This window comes from Ostrinia nubilalis, chromosome 28, assembly GCF_963855985.1.
Source record: "Ostrinia nubilalis chromosome 28, ilOstNubi1.1, whole genome shotgun sequence".
Classification (NCBI taxonomy): Eukaryota; Metazoa; Arthropoda; class Insecta; order Lepidoptera; family Crambidae; genus Ostrinia; species Ostrinia nubilalis.
The window spans coordinates 2,471,468-2,493,118 of NC_087115.1; the positions used below are offsets into that span (position 1 = coordinate 2,471,468).

The following is a 21,651-nucleotide window of genomic DNA, read 5'->3' on the forward strand; positions in this document are numbered from 1 at the left end:
TCATTTTGAGGGTTAATTTTGTAACAAAAACAAGCAAACAAAAATTAAAGTGCACAAAAAAACAAATTGGTATTTTGACAGCTGACTGACAGTTGACATTTTTCTTTTATTTTTACTTTTTATTAGCTTCCGTGGCTTTGGACCTTGTACAACGGCCGCATCGGAAAATTTTCCACAGAGGTTATCAACAAATTACCCGAATTAATTTAGTGAAGGAATAGCATAAATTTTAATCAGAACTCTTTTACCCATTTATGGTAAGTTTTCATGTTTTAGAGATGTTTTTAAGTTACTTTATTTACCTAACCAGACATTAACTCCCTTACTAATAAAACTTACACACTCGTTGAACAGTGTTTAAGGTGACGTTTAGAATGGAAATGTCATTTTAAAACAGTGTTCAACAACTGTGTAACTTTTTATTAGTAAGGCCAAGGGGGTAGGTAAGCCTCCCCGTCTGGACAGTGGTTTGTGTAGGCCAAATCTTGTTTTTGGTAAATTAGAGAAAGTCGTTCTTCTGTCGTGGAGACTTAATAAAGATATGACTTTAAAAGTAATTAAAATAAAACAAAACAATGCTGTAAACTCTTTTACTCTCCCATAATTTTGATTCTAGCGCACAATCGCTTCTTTTCTAACCTAAGATTGTTGCAGTTCAGTTTGTTGAGATTCGGTCTCTTCAATGTAGGTGGTCTGGGTGACGTTCACAGTCACTATTTGGGTGGTGGTCATGATGACCTTGAATGTACGGTCTGATTTGGCAGTCTGGATGGTTGACTTGACGTCTTCCGAGTTGGTGCTGATATCTGCGAAGAGAAATTATACATTATAATCTGATAAAAGATTATCTGTGAACGCGACTTCGCGAAAATATTTTTTAGTACCTAATTCCTAAGATCAGCGCGTTTATACAAAGAAACTCTTCAACTAACAGCTTTATAATATTAGTAGGTAAAAAGAGCGACCACTACAGTTTACAATAAAATTCTGAAACGTGTCATAGCTGGGACGGTTAAGTATTGGACAACAACAAAATCTTTCACAGAAAACAGTTTGCAAATGTAGTTGGTAAAAAATTGAATGGTTTCGCGAATTTGAATTCGTCTAAGAATAATCAAATTTAATATAATAGGGATTAGAAATACCTTGGTATCCTTTCTGGGAGACATATTGGTCGCATGATGAAGACAGGCTTTTTGTGATCTTGTCTCCGACTGGAAGGAAAAGAAAAATATTGTTAAAGGACAGAATACAATAAAAATAAAGGAAAATAGCACTTAAACATTGTTTGTTTGTCCTTTAGTACTAATCGTTGTTTAAAAATAATAAAACAATAAAATTAACTTTGTCTCAGATCTAAGACAAGACTACTTTGTCATTTTGAAACATCATTTGAAAACCGTAGCAGTTGGGGGTGCAGTTTTGCGCGGCTCAATAGCACGCCAAAGGTTAAACAGTAGAAACTTACGGTCAGTTTGGTAACTGTTTCCGATGATTCCAAGGATCTTGGTAACTGCAAAAAACAATGTGAAGTTAGTTTTTTTCATCTATCTTTTTGAAGAAGCTTTCCTGAAGTTTTATGAAGTCTAAGAAAACTTACTCTCAAGGTACAGTTTGCTGAAAGCGTCATTGGCGGAGTAATCTGAAATAAAAAAATACGTAAGTAAATTAAAAAGATTTTTAAAGATCAACCACCACAACAGTAAAATTTAATTATTGTATAATTTAGCATTCATTTTTAACGCCATCTAGCGTTGAGTAGTAGTATTAGTATCTATTTTTGACCATGCTTTTTAATAGCTACTCATGTCATAACGCCACCTAGCGTCGAGTAGAAGTACCTGTAGGTACTTGGTTTTTGTCACAGAGAGGGCGTTGTTCGTCGTGCTTCTGTAGTGGAGACTAAAATAAATGATGATGTTAATTACAATAAAATTATTTACTTACTGTCAACGTAAGTAGCTAGGTTGAGGCAGGATTGCAGGAGTGCTCTTTGACCACCCTTGATGACGTCCTTTACTCCTGGAAAGGTAATGAGAAAATCAGGAAATGTTCATGAAAATTAACCAGATTATACCAGACAACATCGAGGAAATGTCGTTTGTAGCTATCTAAGTTAATTCGGAAAGGAAAAGTTGTAATATGTTAACAAAAATACAGTGAATCTGCCATCAATTGAATCGTTAGGGAAATATAACGGGACTATTCCCACTTCATTCCCATCGCAACTCCTGTGTAGCCAGGATCTACAGCTTGACCGCCAATAAAAACCCAACCAGTGAAGAAAGTGTCCCGGGGGAAAGTTAAACTGTCATTGGACCCGCAACGACATTAATTTAATTAGAAGAACATAGGAGTTCGAAGTTAAGGTTCGATAGTATATTTTTTTAATTGTAGTTGTTCTCTGAACCTACCCTTGCCCCTAGTCTTCTTCTTGATAATCTTAAGCATTTGCTTTTTGGCTTCCTTGATCTTATACAGGGTGATGTATCCGCCGATGTCTGTGGCAGAGCCTTTGATGCCGAAGGCATCGCCGTATTTGTTGGTGCAGAAGCCTGTGAGGCTCTTTCCTGAAAAATAACGTAAAGTTAGCGTACTATGCCTGCGATGTTGTTTCACCAGCATCCTTAGACAAGTTGCACTTTTTGATCGAATCGAAAATCGAATCCGTCAAAACTTCATCGATTTGCTGCTTCACTAAGCAAGCATCGTTTGTGAATACGGGCGTAAGTATTTCGCCATCTCTTTTATAATGCGAACAGCTAGGGACTGGAATTCGCTGCTTGCTGTCTTTCCCGAAAACTATAATCCGGGCCTCTTCAAGGCGAGATTGAGCACTTAGGCTGGTTTTCTGTCCGGTGCGGACCCGCTCCGCACGGCCAATCTGTATGAACTTCTAGGGAGCGTTTTAGAGTAATGCGGTCCGGAGGAACCGCTCCGCTCCCTAGCAGTTCATACAAATGGGCTGTGCGGAGCGATCCGCACTGACAGTCCGCGTGACACTGAAACCAGCCATACAGGGTAGGTGTTAAAGTATAGAAAATTAGAAACAAATCTCTCAATAGAATAAGAAGAAGCTTACCTGAGCAGCAGAGGGATCCCTGGGCCAGCACCAAAGAAACTGCAAAGAAAAAATTATTCAATAAAATATTGAAAAAAAGTTTAATTTAATAAAACTTTTGAAGAAAAAAATATAATTACCTCGTCCAACCAAGCTGCCCACTGTAACATACAAAAAAATGTTAGATATTTTATCGTAAAATAGTGTGATAGGTTTTAATCTAATATTTTTTATTCTTTTTAAGCTTTGCAGTAAACTGTGTACGTAGGTATTTTTTTATGAATGAAGTAAATTAACCACGTGTGCCAATTTTGAAACTGCACACAGCGGATAGAAATAATTAAATATGAAAAAAAAAGTTTTCTTTACGTAAATCGATTACAAAGTCCCTGTAATAAAACCCTGTATAAAAACTCACATCCTTTGATCAGGCTGTCGATCAGGCGGGACACGACGATGCTCACTAGAATAAAAATATAAATTATAACAAACTATTTAAAATTGACTTAAAAAGTGCACTTAAAATTCGTTTTTCAAATCGGTTACGCTTACGCACAATAAAATCGAGCTAACCTTATTTTTTGAAGTCGTTTAAATATCAACCTCAAACAAAGAAGAATAAAAAATAAATTCTCCCTCGATGTTTATTAAATACTAGCTAGTTTATGGCCTATGTTCTTCGGAAATGATGTAGGATTCTAAAGCCCGGTCGCCGAGCACTTAGAATTTCGTGCAATGACCCCAAGCTACCCATCCTTATCGCTCGGGAGTGTGCGAGCGAGGTAAAAAAAAGTTTCAATTCGGTCCAGTGGTTTTTAGCTGAATGAATACCTACAAACAAACAATGAAATCTTTCCTCTGTTATTATTAGTTTAGAAAAGAGACTCACAGTTGCCGATGATGTTGGCTACATCCACGAAGGACTTTGGTGCACCTGAAAAAGGAAAAAAAATGAAATAATATGCAACGTTTACTATAGAAAATGGGTATAAACAAACATACTTAGGTAATAATTACTTTGTTGTTATTGTTATTAGACATCTACTAACAATATATCCTGTATACTAAAGTTTGGCACGCTCTTTTTTGACACCCTGTATATCAATCAATAAAAACAGAAATGAATACTAAATTGTATACGTAGGTAGTGCGGAGATCAAACCCACGAAAGGACATCATCCACGTTTCATATATTTTTGGTCCAAAATCAAAAGTACCGGCCGACAAAAAAAAACTTGTTGTTTTCTTAGGGTAACGGAACCATTCCCACCTCTCGTTCCCACCGCTGCAACTCCTGTGTAGCCAGGATCTACAGCTTGACCGCCAATAAAAACCCAACCAGTGAAGGTCAAGTATGTCCCGGGGGAAAGTTAAAACACAGGTTAAATTGTCATTGGACCCGCAACGAAATTAATCAGACGAACATAGAAGTTCGAAGTTTTCTAAAATAGGGTGGTTAAATCGACGTCATGTTAAAAAAGAACTAAAAAACTTACCGAGGTTTATCAAGTTTATGAGATAAGTGTCAGAAACACGGCAACTGCCCCTTCCCTCTGAAAATAAGAAAAACTTATTATTATTGCTCTTAGTAAAAAATACATAATTATTATTATTGGCAATAGAACAGAAAACAGTTTTTTTTTCTAAAAAACATGTTGAAACTAAAAAGATAAGTAATTATTGTCATTTTCTTTTCATAAAGAAAATAATTTAAAGTTACTTAATTATTTGGCATTATTTGATTTTTTATGTTTACTGCCTTTTCCTGCTTAAAAAAGCCAATTTATTCATCATCATTTCAGCCACAGGACGTTCACTGCTAAACTAAGGCCTCCCCCAATGATTTCCACATCACTCGATTGGTAGCGGCCTGCATCCAGCGCTTTCCTGTCTGGTCGCCGAGCACGTAGAAATTTGTCCAATGACCCCAAACTACCTATCCTTATCGCTCGTGCGTAATTATATTGCTGTCGCGACTGTGCGACGGGCGGCAGCAATGAGTGTGCGAGCGCGACAGCAATTATAATTACGCGCGAGCGATAAGGATGGGTAGCTTGGGGTCATTGGACGAAATTCTACGTGCTCCGCGACGGGACTATACCTGTAAGAGGTCATTCATCGGTCCACCTTATAGATGGACGTCTCAAGCTGTATTTTCCGGTACGTGCCTAATTAATTTGAATTAATAAACTTACTTCGGATTGGCTTGAACAAGATGTCGAAGTAACCACCAAGCGGCGAAGAGACGGAAGTCTGTGAGAGACATTAAAAATGTTTTTATTTTGTTTTTTTGTTTTGTTAACTTATTTTTTAAAATTCATTTTTTTTTAATAAAATATCCTTGGACATTTTACACTTCGTCATAAATGACGCATGTAGTGTTAGGTAAGCTAAGTAAAGCTTGTATAGATGACCCATGCTGAACTGTCCCACCAAACTCAATGACAGGGGGGCGCTACCATCGTTCAACTATATGGTTTCCAACATGGCAAAAATCGGAACCAGCGATTCGGTATCGACGGTGGCGCCCCGCTGTCAATGTCATCGATAGGACAGTTCAGTATTTTGGAACTATACTATGGGTATAGCGCACAGATATGGATTAGAGTAGATACAGCAAGTTGATCGTCAAAGCGTGCCATTCCGATATGTCCAAATGGACATACATGGTCGAGTGATGTTCATGTAATCCGATTACAACAATCGGTTACGATGATTTTACGAGGACAGTAGTACGAACACGGTAGAAAGAAGAAATTATTTACGGATTGAGAATTGTAATTAACAGCACAAGTAACAAATAATTAATTAGAATAAAGTAGCAGTAGAAGAAGTATAAAGTAGCATTGTTTTTAATACATATCCTGCGATGTACTCTTAAGAGTTAAAACCATGGTCCCTGTATGTGGTGCACTCATACCGATCCCAAGGAACCGTACTTACTCATAACAATGAGACACACACTGATGCATGTATTCATGCACTTGACAAATTTATGTCTTGAAACGCTGGTAGGGTAAAAAAAATAACGAGATTTGACGATTTGTAAGAATTAATTTATTTCATCATCATCATCATCATCAACAGCCCTTTACAGTCCACTGCTGGACTATGAGCCTCCTCCACTATAGTGGAGGGTTTTGCAATTAATTTATTTAAAAAAAGTAAATAAAGATGTTTTTGGTTTTGTATTTAACAAATTATCAGTTTTATCGGAATTAATTAATTTTCGAATCGAGTCACACGATATCATTCGATGACTTTGCGAATGCAGTACGATGATACGATTACTTTTACGTTGCGGCAATCACTAAAATTCGCTAAAATGACACTAATGACGTTTAAAAAGTGGCACGCTCGGCTTCATACAAATTTTGACACATGCTGCATCTATCCTTATCTGTGGTATAGCGTCAAATAGTTCGAGTCACCCAAAGTAGCCAAAAAGTTCACATCACAACTTAACTTGTGTTGTCTTTTTGGCTTCTTCTTCTTCTTTGGTTAATTATGGCGATGAACTTGCGTTTGTGTTTTCGGCACTGAGGGCACACTGTTCCGCCAATGTCACGTGCAAAACTTTTTGGCTACATTTTTTAATAAATAAAATAAATAAATATCCTTGGACATTTTACACTTTGTCATGAACTATTTGACACTGGACGGTACATACAAGACAATGAGGGCTATCGTTTTAGCGCTCACCAGTTAGCGCCACTGTAGAGTAAGGTCCTGTCACTTGCTAGTAGCGAAGACAGTGGCACCAACTGGTGAGCGCTAAAGTGGTAGGAGGACTATCGCATTTCCACTCATCAAGATGGCGCCACTGTAAAGTAAGGTCCTGTCAATCGCCAGGGGTGCCAACTGTTAAGTATAAAAACGATAGCCCTCATTGATATCAAACCAAGCGATGAAGATTTTCTGAAGAACATCAAAGGTACTTACATTGTTATCATTGTCATCATCATCATCATCATTATTGTTGTTGCTGTTGTTGTCATTCCCTTTGTTGTTATCATTGTCATTCCCCTTGTTGTTATCATTGTCATTCCCCTTGTTGTTATCATTGTCATTCCCCTTGTTATTATCATTGTCATTCCCTTGGTTGTTGTTATTTCCCTTGTTGTCATCGTCATTATCATTATCATCATCATTATCATCATCATCACTGTCATTGTCGTTGCCGTTGTCTGGCAGTGTAGCCCATGGCGCATCGTCGTCATCATCAGCATCCTTGATCACCACTCCAATTTTTGGTTTGGAACTTTCCAATGCTAGAAAAAAATAAGTTTTTACTTGAACCTGTAGTTTCCATTAATGGTTAATATTCGTTTCATTACATTTTTATAATAGACACTGAAGTAAAATTACTGCTCAATAAATTACAACCTGTATACTAGCTTGTGCTCACGTTCAAAAACAATTTATAAAAAATATTAAAAGTGTACCTAATTAGATGAAAAAGTATTCAGGGTGGAATTGACGTCGTACGCTGCACAAGCGGCAGTGGCGGCGTAGCATGGGTTGGCACCCGGGGCGATCCCCCCCCCGTCATAAGTCCTAAGGCACCCCCTGGTACCCCCCAGGATTTTGGGGTTATCTACCGATTCGACAATCGCACCCCACCCCCCCCTCCCCCCCGTATCATATGACATAGACCGCAGACTTGTCATGCAGATGCGCTAATCAGTACTAATCTGCGCGACTTGTGTCACCCCCTGATGCTTGGCACCCGGGGCGGACCGCGCCCACCGCCCCCCCTTTACGCCGCTACTGCATAGCGGACCTAGGTCATAGCAGACTTATCAACTCGGAAAGGGATCAACACCGTATCGCCTTCCGCGAGCTGTCATCGTCTTTCGCGCGTTGTCAACCGCGAGGCGAGGCGTTTACGTTACGGTGCGGATAGTGTGCGTTGCAGTATGGAGTTTCATACAAAGAATACTGATCACCTCGAGTTAATACGGTTACGATCCCTTTCCGAGTTGTTAATAATCGTCCTTAATTGGAGACTATAGCTTTAATAAAAATAAACTCAAAATGTATGTCACTTACCTGGGCAACCAGCGTCCACCAGGAACTTTCCACATAGCCCGATAGCGTTATCGGTGACGGATTGTCCAACTGCAAAAAAGACATTGGTTTTATTTTCTGACCAGTTGACGCGGCGAAAAATGATGTGGGGAGTGTAGGCCAAATCCTCAATTTTCATCTGGTTAATTAGAGAGGGTCGTGCTTCTGCAGTGGAGACTAAATGACCTGATGATGATGATGAAGTAAAAAGTCTACTTACGGCCTGCAGAGTAGCTGTTTCCGATCAATCCGCTAATAGTAAGGATCTTCTCGAAGAGACGAGTGGCGTCAGCCTTGACCAGTTTCTTTGGACCTGAAAATAAAGGTATCATTTACTGTTTTTTACGAGATTGTAATAATATATAGAATCCATTATTGGCTGTAAGAACAAAAATACCTGTTTGTATTATTATCATAAAGAGCTTTGGTTTTCTGAATAAAGAAAAATAAAATAAAAATAAAATAAAATAAAATCATCAGCTTATTTATCACCAAGATTAGCTGTGCCCGCGACTTCGTACGAGTGAAAATAGTTTGAATAATATTTCCCGTTTTTTGCAGCATTTTTGTTTACTGCTCCGCCCCTATTGGCTGTAGGGTGATGTTTTAAGCCTTCCTCGATGAATGGGCTATCCAACACAAAAAGAACCAGCCCAACAAGTTGCACTTTTTTATAGAATCGAAAATCGAATCCGTCATAACTCAATACAAAAAAAGGCCTTTCGACTATTTTTCGACTGGTTTCTCCTTATTCACAGTAGTTTCTGAGATTAGCGCGCACAGACAATCTTTATCGATCATCTTGCACAAAACAACTTTATTTCTCACGAAGAGTGTCTTTTTATCCACTATTTCTACTTCAAAAAAAGAATTAATCAAATAGAACTTGGCCACTCGCATCTTTTTACTGCACGCGTACAAAATCATCAATATTTCATCCAAACCCAACGTGGAGTTTTGATGCCATCGCGAATTATATTGAGAGACTTTATTGAATCGACGTTACCGATAGTTTGGTAAGAACGTCGATATTTTTTTGTCGATGATGTTACTAACAATTTATTTGTAACTAGCTTTCCGCCCGCGCGAATTTTGTCTGTCACAGAAAAAATATATCGCGCGCGTCCCTGTTTCAAAAACCGGGATAAAAACTATCCTATGTCCTTTCCCGGGACTCAAACTATCTCTATACCAAATCGGTTCAGTGGTTTAGGCGTGAAAGCTTGACAGACAGACAGACAGACCGACAGAGTTACTTTCGCATTTATAATATTAGTATAGATTGCATGTCAAAGTCAAAGTCAAAAAGTCAAAGTCAAAGTCAAAGTCAAAGTCAAAGTCAAAGTCAAAATCGTTAAACCGTTACAAAAAAAATTAACTTCGTTAAACGTTAAAACGTTACATATCGGAAGATTTAACGCAAGTTAACGTTAATCGTTAATCCGTTAACACGTGATAATGAAACGAAAAAAATATTTGTATGCAAGGTTCAAATAATTTCGAAAGCTTGTATCGTGCATGGAATTTATTCCTCTTTTATGTTTGCGCTACAAGCATTCGAAATTATTTGAACCTTGCATACCTAAATTACAATTACAACCTAATGTACTACCTAATGTACAATTATTTTTTTCGTTTTAGTACAACTGCATTTCAGAATAAAAGCTTGTTTTTAAAAAAAAGTTTTTTTTTAAATTATAATTTTATTATACACTTTTTAGTTGTATCTCAACTCAATCTCAGAGCCTTGGTACAATTAGTACAATACAATTTAGCACCAAAGTGCTCGAAAAGACAAATCCAACAAACCCAAACTCGATAAGTTTCCACCGTTTCGTTTAGGAATTCCTATGGCCACCTCCTGACTCCATCATCAGGACCCTGGACATCATCTAGTACTAAAGTGCTCGAAAAGATAAATCCAACGAACCCAAATTCGAACGATGCGATTCCGCCGTTTCATTTAGAAGTTTCTATGGCCACCTCCTGACTCCATCATTAGACCAGCTCAATGGTACCATAACATTGCATTGTCATCGTACTTACATAAGTATACCAAATTTCAGCTCAATCGGTTGAGGAGAACTGGTCTTAAATTCAGTTGTAAATAAATAAAAAAAATTGCATTTTTTATATCGCTTCGTTCTGGTTACAAAAACTGTTATTTTGGGTTCTGGAAGTTCTAGAAGCCCGAACGTACCTACTTGTCAGAACGCGTTTTTCATCGTGCCTGCTGTATCTTTTTGGTAAATAGTAGGTACTGGATTAACGATTAACGGACTTAGGATAATTTAACGGAAGTTAACGAGTCCGTTAACATTTTTTAAAGTTAACTTAAAAGTTAATCCGTTAATAGAAATGTTAACTTCGTTAATTAACGATTAACGGATTAACGAGTTAATGCCCAGCTATGCTTATTTTCAGTAGTTTGTAGATGTTTGTAGTTGTTTAATAATATTAAATACCTAGTTTATTAATATTAATAATATTACTATCAATGTTTATACAGGGTGTCCCAAAAAGTAGTGTCAAGCCGAAGCCCAGAGGTAGAGCATCATTAGGGCTTGTAGTTTCTGAGTAGTAGCCCTAGTGATGCTCTACCTCTGGGTTTTGGCTTGACACTACTTTTTGGGACACCCTGTATAGCCCACTCTATTGCGATACCACACAGGTAACTAAGCTCCTGTATGTAATTTACAACATTACAAATTATCACTTAGTAAGCAATAAATAATTTGAATTTGAATTTGGATTACATCCATTGACAGCGTTCGATGCTTTCGATGGTAGAGTCACTATTATTAGAGTATGGTAAAGCCTGGTCCGTGAGCACGTAGAATTTAGTCCAATGACCCCAAGCTACCCATCCTTATCGCTCGCGCGTAATTATATTGCTGTCGCGAGCGCGACTGTACGACGGGCGCCCGCAGTGAGTGTGCGAGCGCGACAGCAACATAATTACGCGGGAGCGATAAGGATGGGTAGCTTGGGATCATTAGACAAAATTTTACGTGCTCACGGACCAGGCTTAGTTACGATACTTACGATACTATTCCTGTGGGTCTGGACAAAGTGCACATTATAATCGCAAACCAGACGAAAAATGGTCGAAAAGCCTTTTTTTGTATGGAGTTTTGACGAATTCAAAAAGTGCATTTTGTCTAGGGGGCTGTTCACTGTCTATGCCTAAAGTACGGCCAACGAGAAGCGATACCAAATGTAAACAAACCCAATGTCATTGTCATTTGGAATAGTAGGGGTGGGTTGCACCACCTATCTTTAACGGTAACTATGACGATAGCCGGTGCTTTTTGTATGGAATTTGACAGATTTTTGACGTTTGTCAAAGTTAAAGTAAGATGGTGCAACCCAGCCTAAGGGTTTGACTATGACATATTTTGGCGGGAGAACGAGACATTACGACAAATACGTACACAAGATGGGAAGAGAAAGAATAGATTGTCAATTCGAAAGTCGAATCGACCTTTTGTATCGCTTCTCGTTGGCCGTACTTTAGCTTCGTACAATCGACAAATTATCGATATTCGGCAACACCTTTATCACCCCTCACGTCACCCTAATTCCAATTCGACTTATGACGTCATCGCAGGAGGTGGGGGAGCGAAATAAACGCAGGGTTGGTCATATATGATTCCGAACGCCACCAAAAGATGGCGTTGTGCTTACTTAGCTCGCGCAAGAGAAGTTTTTTTTCAGCCTTTAAGTACCTATACCACCACCACTTCTTAAATAAAAATACCTTCTATTAAATTCACGACTATAACATTTTTTGAAGTAACAGACTCTAACGAGTGAGCTAGGTCCTGTTACTAGAAAAAACAATATTTTTCAGCTTTTTTAAATAAATAAATCTTTGGACAAATTTTTCAGCTTTGTAGAGATAGTATACAGGGTGGTTTTAAATCGTTAGCATCCTTTTAATTTAAACTAAGTCTCTAAAGTCTGGTCTGGGAGCACGTAGAATTTTGTCCAATGACCCCAAGGTACCCAATACCCATCCTTATCGCTCGCGCGTAATCATGTTGCTGTCGTGCTCGCACACTCACTGCGGGCGCCCGTCGCACAGTCGCGACTCGCGACAGCAATATAATTACGCGCAAGCGATAAGGATGGGTAGCTTGGGGTCATTGGACAAAATTCTACGTGCTCCCGGACCAGACTATACTCATCAACTCATGGTACATTCCCTGAAAATGAAACAAATCTGATGAGTTAAAACGGTCGAGAAGAGCTCGTGAAGCACTTTCAGGATCAGTAACCAGTTTTTCAATATCTTGTATAGTTTAGAAATAATCGAGTGAGATCACTTATCGTTTCCACCCTGAATAGGATGTGAAAAACAAGGGTTCTTAAAGTGTTAATTAATATGGTTTTGAGCTCTATGCTTTACCTTTTAGATATCAAATGGAAGTTACATAATATGTTATGTTATATTTTAGCCATATCTAATTGGTCAAATAAATAGCAGCATTAAAGTGTTTATTTATTTAATAGGACAACCAACAGACAAACACGCATACAAGAAAAATAATTATTATAACTAAAACGCTAAGAATTAACTAACGCAATTATTACTAACATAGGTTAAGTCCTTTATAACTAACAAATAATGAGTCATGTTACTTGAATAAATAAATTATATTATTATTATTATTATAAGAACTAAGGCCGAGTTGCACCACCTTAGGTACCTATTTTAACCGTAATAATAAAATAACTGGTGCTTTTTATATAGAGTTTGACAGATTTTTGTCGTTTGTCAAAGTTAAAGTAAGATGGTGCAACAACGTTGCCTTAATTAGAGGCTGCCAAGGTATTAATACTCGTATTTAATATTGGGGAATTATAAAACGATCGACTAAAAAATAACTTAGCGACTGATGATGGCATACTGTTTTAATAAATTGAGCGGTATGAATTTGAGTAAGCGAAAAATTAACTTAACTAACGACGAATATTGATTAATAATCAAATGCAGAACGAGTTTACAAAAAGTGGGTTATGTTTAATCCATTTTAGATATTAAAATTCTGTCTGTGCGATTACATTACTAAGTGAGCGACTAGAAATACAAAGAGGGCAAAACGTTACCTGAGCTTGGACAATGGATTTTGGATCTAGCAATTCAGCTGAAAATAACAACACTAGGTACCACTAGAAGCAAAAATGATTCCCATTGGACAAAAAAGAAAACAAGGTCGGCCTGCTAAGTCCAAGCCAGCACTTATTTGCCAATGACGATGAGTATAATAGTAGGGCTCCATGAGGAGGCATGAGCCTATCAATGTTCCATACAATTAATGATATTACTTTTTGTAGTTGACTGAAGTGACTTATTTTGTTTTGTTATTTCGATTTATGTAAATGCATATTATTATTACTTGTTTCATTTCATTACCTACCCTTAAATCTTAATAATTACTTGGCTAATATAATAGTGTTTCTTCAAATATCATTTTTAATGTGAGCTCATAATACTTTGTTCATTGTAGTATTTTCAGTGGTTTTTGTAGATAAAATGCCGTCCGTATAAAAAAAAAAAACATTTGCCAAATATTGAAAATAATGCGCGCTTTTGGCGCTCAAACAAATATTAGGTCGCTCAAATATTAAGAAGCATCTCATTGTGTATTTTAAGTACCTAAAATTGATGTTTGTTAGTTGCTGTTCTGTTGATTTCTCATCTTTCGCAGTCAGTCGCTCACTTAGTAATACTATAACCTAAATTAATTATTTTTGACACTTAAAACTTTAATTTACAGTCACTCGTTTTAATACTAACATTTAATATTTATTAACAAGGCTGAAACTATGATTTCGGACGCCGCCAAGAGATGGCGCTGTGCTGACTTAGCTCGCTCAAGACAAGTTTTTTTTTCAGTCTTTATATTCTGTTGCATTTACTAATTATTGTGTAATTTTGATTCGGATGGATGTTGTCATCTTAAATTTTTGATGTGACAGGCTAGTAGCTCTTTAGAGCGTGCTAGACCCTGTTACTAAAAAACACTATTACCTACTGTACTAATTACGTACTCAAATCAAATCAATGGGATTTCGGCACGCGTTTTATTATCTTCCCACATTGTATTATTTATCTTCTATATCTATAAAAGCGAAAGGTCGCTGGCTGACTCACTCATCACGAAATCTCAGAAACTACAAGTGCTAGGAGTCTCAAATTTTGCATGGAGGTTCCTTTTAGAACGTAGGTGCTCACTAAGACGGGATTTTGCAAAATTCAACCCATAAGGAGGTAAAACGGGATCCACGCGTACGAAGTCGCGGGCGGGCGCTTGTATATTATGTTTTCCGTTCTGCGTGCGTGTAGCCCGCATAATAGGCATAATTTTATTTATAATTAAATGACTACAACTAATGTATAACTACTTACTGTCCAGGAAAGCAGCAAGCTCAAGAACAGTGCGCAGGATAGCCCTTCTGGATCCCTTGAATTTGCCGATACCTGAATGAAAAATATAATTAATTAATACGCAATTATCTTAATAATAATAAGTACACTTTCTTGCACCTATTCCATACAAAACGATAACAAAAGAAAAGAGAAAAAATCTCTTTGGCTACGGGTTGATTGAAAATGAAAAAAAAAAGAAAATTATTTAACTACGTTGTTCTTTTTACCTGAATTCGGCGAAGCCAAAAGGAAGGGTTACTATACATCAGCGTTGCCAGTTTTTTTTTTCGCCAAGTCGGGACTTTGGTACTTTTTGAGTGAAAATAGCGGGACTCTTCCGTCAGAAGCGGGACATAGTAAAAAAACGTATATAATCAAAGGTTTTTAAATATTTATCTTTTTATTTCACTTAAAATTACGTTTACGTGACAATGTATAGCAAAAGTAGCCATAGAAAATGGATTTTAACAAAAAAATAATATTTTAAATCAGATTTACTCTATCGTTAAATTCGCCCTTAGAATAAAAAAAGAATAAAATTAAAAATGTTTTATTCTTTAGAATAATATTATGGCGTTTCAAACAATAGTTTGGTGAAGTGAGTGTCTCTCTCCGAAAAGCGGGACCGAGCCTGTCCCGCGCGGGACATTTAAATTTGATTTAAAAATCGGGACGTCCCGCCAAAATCGGGACGTCTGGCAACGCTGCTATACATTTTATTTTTACATCATCAACGTCATCATCATCATTTAATTTTGAGCTGTAGCCATTTTTACGTATACTTAATAATATTTTTATATTCCTCTGTAGCTTCTAAGCTATTCATCAGAATTTGATGTACTTACTCGTTCAATCAATTCGTTTATAGCCCGGGTTTAACCGACATTCCTCGGGTTACAGTTTGTTAAATAATAATTATTTTTTGAGATCTAAGAACTTGCACTAAGCGTTTTGATGACTCTTTTATAATGCGAACAGTTAGGGAATGGCTGCCTGCTGCTGCTGCATATAATGATTAAATCTGTCGTCCCGCGTACCGCGGCGGAGCGCGGTGCAGTGTGACAATCGCCTTACAGGGCAGATATGTACCATCCTAGGCTCATCCCACTTAACACCAGGTGCGATTGTGGTTAAATACAAATATGTAGAGTCTAAAAAGTTTTAAGTATTTTCACGTACCTCCGTTCTTGTTGATGAAGTCGTTGACTTGCTTCGTGGCGTACCTACAGTTGTATTTGTCTAGGAGAGCATCGATGTCGTTGACGCCCTTGACGGACACTCCGAGATAGGAGTTGCTGTAGTCGTGGCCACAGTAGCCGCAGTTGCCTGTTGTTAAACAAGAGGAAATCTATATAAAAGCGAAAGAACTGATTGACTGATGAGTGACATTACGAAATCTCAGAAACTACAAGTGCTAGGAGTCTCAAATTTTGCATGGGGGTACCTTTTAGAACGTAGGTGCTCACTAAGAACGGATTTTACGAAACTCCACTCCTAAGAGGGTTAAACGGGATCCACGTGTACGAAGTCGCAGGCGGCCGCTACGCTAGTAACTCATAAATCTTCTAGCTTCATCAATATCAGAATGGATTTATTAATTGTTGCGCCAGAAAAGAGACTAAGAATTATCAAAGGATTAGAGACAAAGTCAAAGTACGGGACTATTCCCACCGCTGCAACTCCTGTGTAGCCAAGATCTACAGCTTGACCGCCAATAAAAACCCAACCAGTGAAGGTCAAGTTTGTCCCGGGGGAAAGTTAAGCTGTCATTGGACACGCAACGAAATTAATCAGAAGAACATAGGTGGAATTCGAAGTTAAGATTCGACTTCCCTCCAGTGCAAAGCGGATGACAAAGTGACAAAACAAACGGTTTAAAAAAGGCCAAAGTCAAATTAGTATACAAAGAAATTCCGAAAATAATTACCGAAAAGTCCAAGGACACAGGCAAGGATCCTAAGAACAGCAGCAACAACTGAAAAAGAAAATAAATGAATCAGATTTCAAAGAATTATTTATTTAAAACAAAATAAAGGAAGAAATAATTGAAAAATTTTTACTTACTTCGTCCGACAAGATCACCCACTGAAAAACAAAGAATGAAATTAATATAAATTAACAGGCTTAAAATACGAAATATATTACATAAATTCCATTAAAACAAAATGCATACTCACATCCAGGAATAAATATGTTGATTGCACTTCCGCATCCAAGACCCACTGGAAAATAAAATGTAGATTCATAATGCTACTTCATTTCAACTTAGTGTCCACTGCTGGACAACGGCCTCCCCCAAGGATTTCCATAACGACCGGTCCTTTGCGGTCTATAACCAGGTGCTTCTCACGACCTTCACCAGATCGTCGGGTCACCTAGTAGGAGGCCTACACTACGTCTTCTGGTGCTTTAAAATTCTTAATTCCAGCTCCCTAACTGGCGAGGATTATACATTGCAGGAGTGAATTGACCTCATCTAATTCCATGCATGAGCTGCAAAAGCTGACGGTCTGATATCGATATCATCATCATCATCATCATCATCATCGTTTCAGCCACAGGACGTCAACTGCTTAACATAGGCCTCAATAATTTCCAGATTGTCCAGTTGGCAGTGGCCTGCATCCAGCTACTTTTTTACATGGAAAAAATGCATAAAACTGCAACCAGCTCCTTCCTGCAACCTTTATGAGGTCTTCTATCAACCTTATGAGTGAATGTTCCATACTGGGCTTGCCAATATCTGTGGATGCTCATGTGTGACATCAGAATGAAACATAAAATTAAAAGATAAATAATAAAAGTAGCAAACTCACCTCTCAATATGAAGCTAAGAGCGCCATCGAGGTTGGTAGGAACTTCTATAAAAGAAAAAAAAAACTTACAATAACTTCTTCAAAATATACTTGCTACTGAAAAAAATTCAGAGTAGGTAGGTACCTATCCAAACAGAAAGTAATGGAGATTAATTATTTCTGATTACCGCGAAATTGCTATGACACTATTTACTTCAGATATTATTTATTACATAAAAACAAATTAATAAGTTGCGTTAAAACAAGTGTTTTGAACAATAATTAATATGTGGCGTATTGAATAAATAAAGAGTTAAACTTACTGATATTGATCAAGTCCCTGTATAGACCATGGTGGAATCTGCAGTGTTCTGAAAGAAGAAAAGAATATTAGACCATCCTAGACTGCATCCCACTTAACATTAGGTGCGATTGTGGTCAAAAACCTGCCTAGTTTTGCACAAAAAAAATATTGCTAAGGGAATAATTTGTGGGTGGTTTGGATTTACCGCCTACAAAGAGCATAATAAGAACTAGCATCTGAGCACCTGTGTTATTTTCTACTACGGGACTATTCCCACCTCTCGTTCCCACCGCTGCAACTCCTGTGTAGCCAGGATCTACAGCTTGACGCCAATTAAAACCCAACCAGTGACGGTTAAGTTTGTCCCGGGGGATAGTTAAACTGTCCTTGGAACCGCAACGAAATTAAACTAAAAATATCTTATCATGATCACACCCATTTTCATAGCAGGCTTCGTCAACATTTAATTTTCATTATCAATACCAACTAAAATATGGCTACACCCAATGATTTTCATCAAATTCTCATTCCCAACTACATCTAATTTTCTCTCGCTTAAGTAGACTCGAATTCCACGCTGCGCTTGATATTGCACAGATTTGGAATTCTTTCTTCCCCATTGACTGCCAATTCTTTGTGATATCTAATCATAGTAATTTTTGCTTGTTAATCGTTTTTGTTATATTGATGACATTTTCATCTTCTACAGGGAACTAGAGATACAATAGTCTCTCTATGTCTAGTTAATATGAGAGCTCGCTGATTGTAGAACATTAACGCCCGTATTCACAAACATTACTATGAGGTCTCACAATGCGCGTGAACGCACAAGATGACACACAAACCAATTACAGAGCTCAATTCAATGCTATGCATTCGATTTGCTGCTTCACTTAAGCAAGCATCGTTTGTAAATGCGGATATAAGACCTAATGCGGATAAAGGTACCTCTTAATGTAAATAATCATTATTAAAGAGAGTTTACAGTAAATAGACTTACTTTTCAGTCCTCTGAAGAGAAACCTGAGTGTTCGCTTCAATCCATGATTGATAGCTCTATCGGCACCCTGAAAACACAATTTTGTTGTAATTTAAAAGTTGTTAACGAGTTCACGTACCTATATACTCGTACTCGTACGAATCTTAATTTTAATGATTAAATAACTACACAGTCAAAAATTGTGCATTTATGTACAATATTACCAGAGAGAGAGATACGAGTAGAGAGAGCGCATAAGATATTAAACCTTTGAAAATGATTGCTTGCTCAAAGGTTGACTGGGTGAGACTGCCATGTAGCATTGAGTTCGTTTTTGGAACGAATTGGAGCGTATAAAACACTTTTTTAATTCTTAATAGGTCTTTTACAGTCAAATAGTTAGTGACACCCAAAGTAGCCAAAAAGTTCACAACACGTCTTTGTTAAAAGACAATGCCGGAAATTGGCGTCTTTTTTTTTCGCGCGGCCATCGACCAAACTTTGTTTTTTGATTACAAAATAGTGTAATAAACCAAACTTACTATGACATGTATACCTACCTCTAAACTCAGTCTGAACTGAGTTACGAGCATTAGAAGTTTGATGATTTTCATACTAGATTTGCTTTTTGCGCGCAAGTTTTGTAAGAAATTGCAACAAAATAGTGACATTGTATGTGTGAACAAACAATACCATCCATTAAAGGCTCCAGACATCAGTTTGGAGCAGAATCAGCGCAATAAAAAATTAGCGCAATATTTTGTTGCAATTTCTTACAAAACTTGCGCGCAAAAAGCAAATCTAGTATGTAAATTATCAAACTTCTAACGCTCGTAACTCAGTTCAGACTGAGTTTAGAGGTATACATGTCATAGTAAGTTTGGTTTATTACACTATTTTGTAATCAAAAAACAAAGTTTGGTCGATGGCCGCGCGAAAAAAAAAAGACGCCACCTTCCATACAAAATCTGGCATTGCCATTTGGAATAAGGTTACATTGATTTATCAATTTTTCCCTACTTTGGGTGTCACGAACTATGACGTGACTGTACCAGATAAATGTTTTTGTAGCTTTCTTCTTTTTTCTTGCAGAAGAGTTTAAGTACTTACGATTCTGCAGCGCTTTTGGCGTTTGAAGAATGTAGCTGATGATGGACAGCATACAGCCACAACCTGGAGAAAAGAGGAACAGTATACATAAAATATTTTGGCGTACCTACACCACAAAATAACTACAAAACGATCGAGATAACTGCGCACCTCGCGACTCTCCCTCGCACTCACCCGCACACCTCCTCACGTTTTCCCCGTCCATACCAGAGCGTCAGTGTGACGTCACGGCTGCCAGGTGTGCATTAACTCGATCGGGTTGTAAAGTGCTATTATAACATTAGCATTTTCGTTTAAACCATAAATACCATAATATGTCCACTGTTGGACAAAGGCCTGCTGCACTAGGATTTACACAATGCGCTGTACAGCGCATCATTCTAGGTGCTCACAACTATTTAGACTATAGATATTCCTAGACCTAAGAGATCGAATCAGAAATGAGGAGATCAGTAAACGAACTAAAGTCGCTGACATAGCTCGATGGATAAGCAAGCTTAAGTGGCAATGGGCAGGGCACATACCACGCAGAATTGACGGCCGATGAGGCAGCAAGGTTCTGGAGTGGAGGAAAACGCAGCGTAGGTACTACATAAAGGTAGCAGGAAGGCCCTGGGTACAGGCCGCTACAAATTGGTTATTATGGAAATCATTGGGGGAGGCCTATGTTCAGCAGTGGATGATGATGATGATGATGAGACTCACCAGGATAAGAACAACCAAGCACTTCAAGGACACCATCTTGGCAGTTGCCCAGCAGGATTTGCTGGAAATTCTCACTCGCTACGTTTATATACCACATCTAGAGAGTATTGTTTGTCCAGTTGGTAAGTGCAGTTGTTTGCTATTTGATGTAACTGCCAATAAAGCTGTTTTAATTCTTTAAATAGATTGTTTTGAGTGAAATGGTATGGTGGAGATGTTTGCTGAAGAATTACACTTTACGCTCCTCAATATGAGATGAGATGATGATTTCCAGGCTCAAAACTCGAACAACTTAAGAAAAAACATGAAAAACGATATACGTGCCTATAAAATTTGCCTCGATTTCGATAGGATCCCATCATCAGATCCGGACTTGGTGACAATGGGACCACCTCGGGAGTATTTATCGAACAAAAAAAAAATTGAAATCGGTTCATAATTGACGGAGTTCTGCAGTAACATACATAAAAAAACATACACTCGAATCTAAAACCTCCTCCTTTTTTTGAAGTCGGTTAAAATATAAATACCTATTACGACGAGTGCATTGGCGCATTGGCACATTGGTGCAATATAGGTACTCAAACTTGTTTAAATACTAGCTACGTCAGAACTGTCTCCAAACAACAAACATTTGTGTACATAATCCAATTGAATATTATTTATACTTTTACCAAGTTTCTTTCATCTGCAATTTCTTTATCCTCAGCATCAAACTCCTGTGTTCTTCTGATTGATTTCGTTGCGGGTCCAATGACAGTTTAACTTTACCCAGAACAAACTTGGCCTTCACTGGTTGTGTTATTGGCGGTCCAGCTGTAGATCCTGGCTACACAGGAGTTGCAGCGGTGGGAACTAGAGGTGGGAATAGTCCTGTCCTTTTCAAATGACTGAGGTAAATGGGTTCCTTGCCCCTAGCAACTAAAATATACCTAAATATACACAAATTCTATAAAATCCATATTTTTGAATACTTTTGTGTAAAATTTAACTGTTTATACAGGTGTGTTGTATAATTTATTGCCTATTCATTATTATTTTTTCATTTTTATCGGATAATTTGCATTGCAAATTTTATAATTTTTTAAACATGTACGATTCGTTTCGTTAAATAAGTAGGTAGGTACTCGTATGTTGATGGGATGGGCTGAATTGAAATTATATTTATTGCAAATTAACTATGAATTATGA

At 37.6% G+C, this 21,651-nt stretch overlaps 1 protein-coding gene across 1 annotated transcript; it reads right to left on the bottom strand.

Moving 5' to 3' along the window:
- Positions 1–576: 576 nt before the first annotated feature.
- LOC135085342 (uncharacterized) lies at positions 577–20,551 on the bottom strand. The gene is made up of 25 exons (XM_063980128.1): positions 20,461–20,551; positions 19,756–19,818; positions 18,667–18,733; positions 17,686–17,733; positions 17,384–17,428; positions 16,745–16,789; positions 16,632–16,652; positions 16,495–16,542; positions 15,747–15,893; positions 14,547–14,618; positions 8,352–8,444; positions 8,114–8,182; positions 7,004–7,332; positions 5,257–5,314; positions 4,558–4,614; positions 3,951–3,995; positions 3,480–3,524; positions 3,202–3,222; positions 3,083–3,121; positions 2,415–2,570; positions 1,948–2,022; positions 1,601–1,642; positions 1,469–1,513; positions 1,146–1,214; positions 577–806 (listed from the first exon to the last, which is right to left on the bottom strand). Exons 1-25 carry the CDS (start codon positions 20,494–20,496, stop codon positions 640–642), a joined length of 1,902 nt encoding a protein of 633 aa, XP_063836198.1. The 5' UTR covers positions 20,497–20,551; the 3' UTR covers positions 577–639.
- Positions 20,552–21,651: the final 1,100 nt, after the last annotated feature.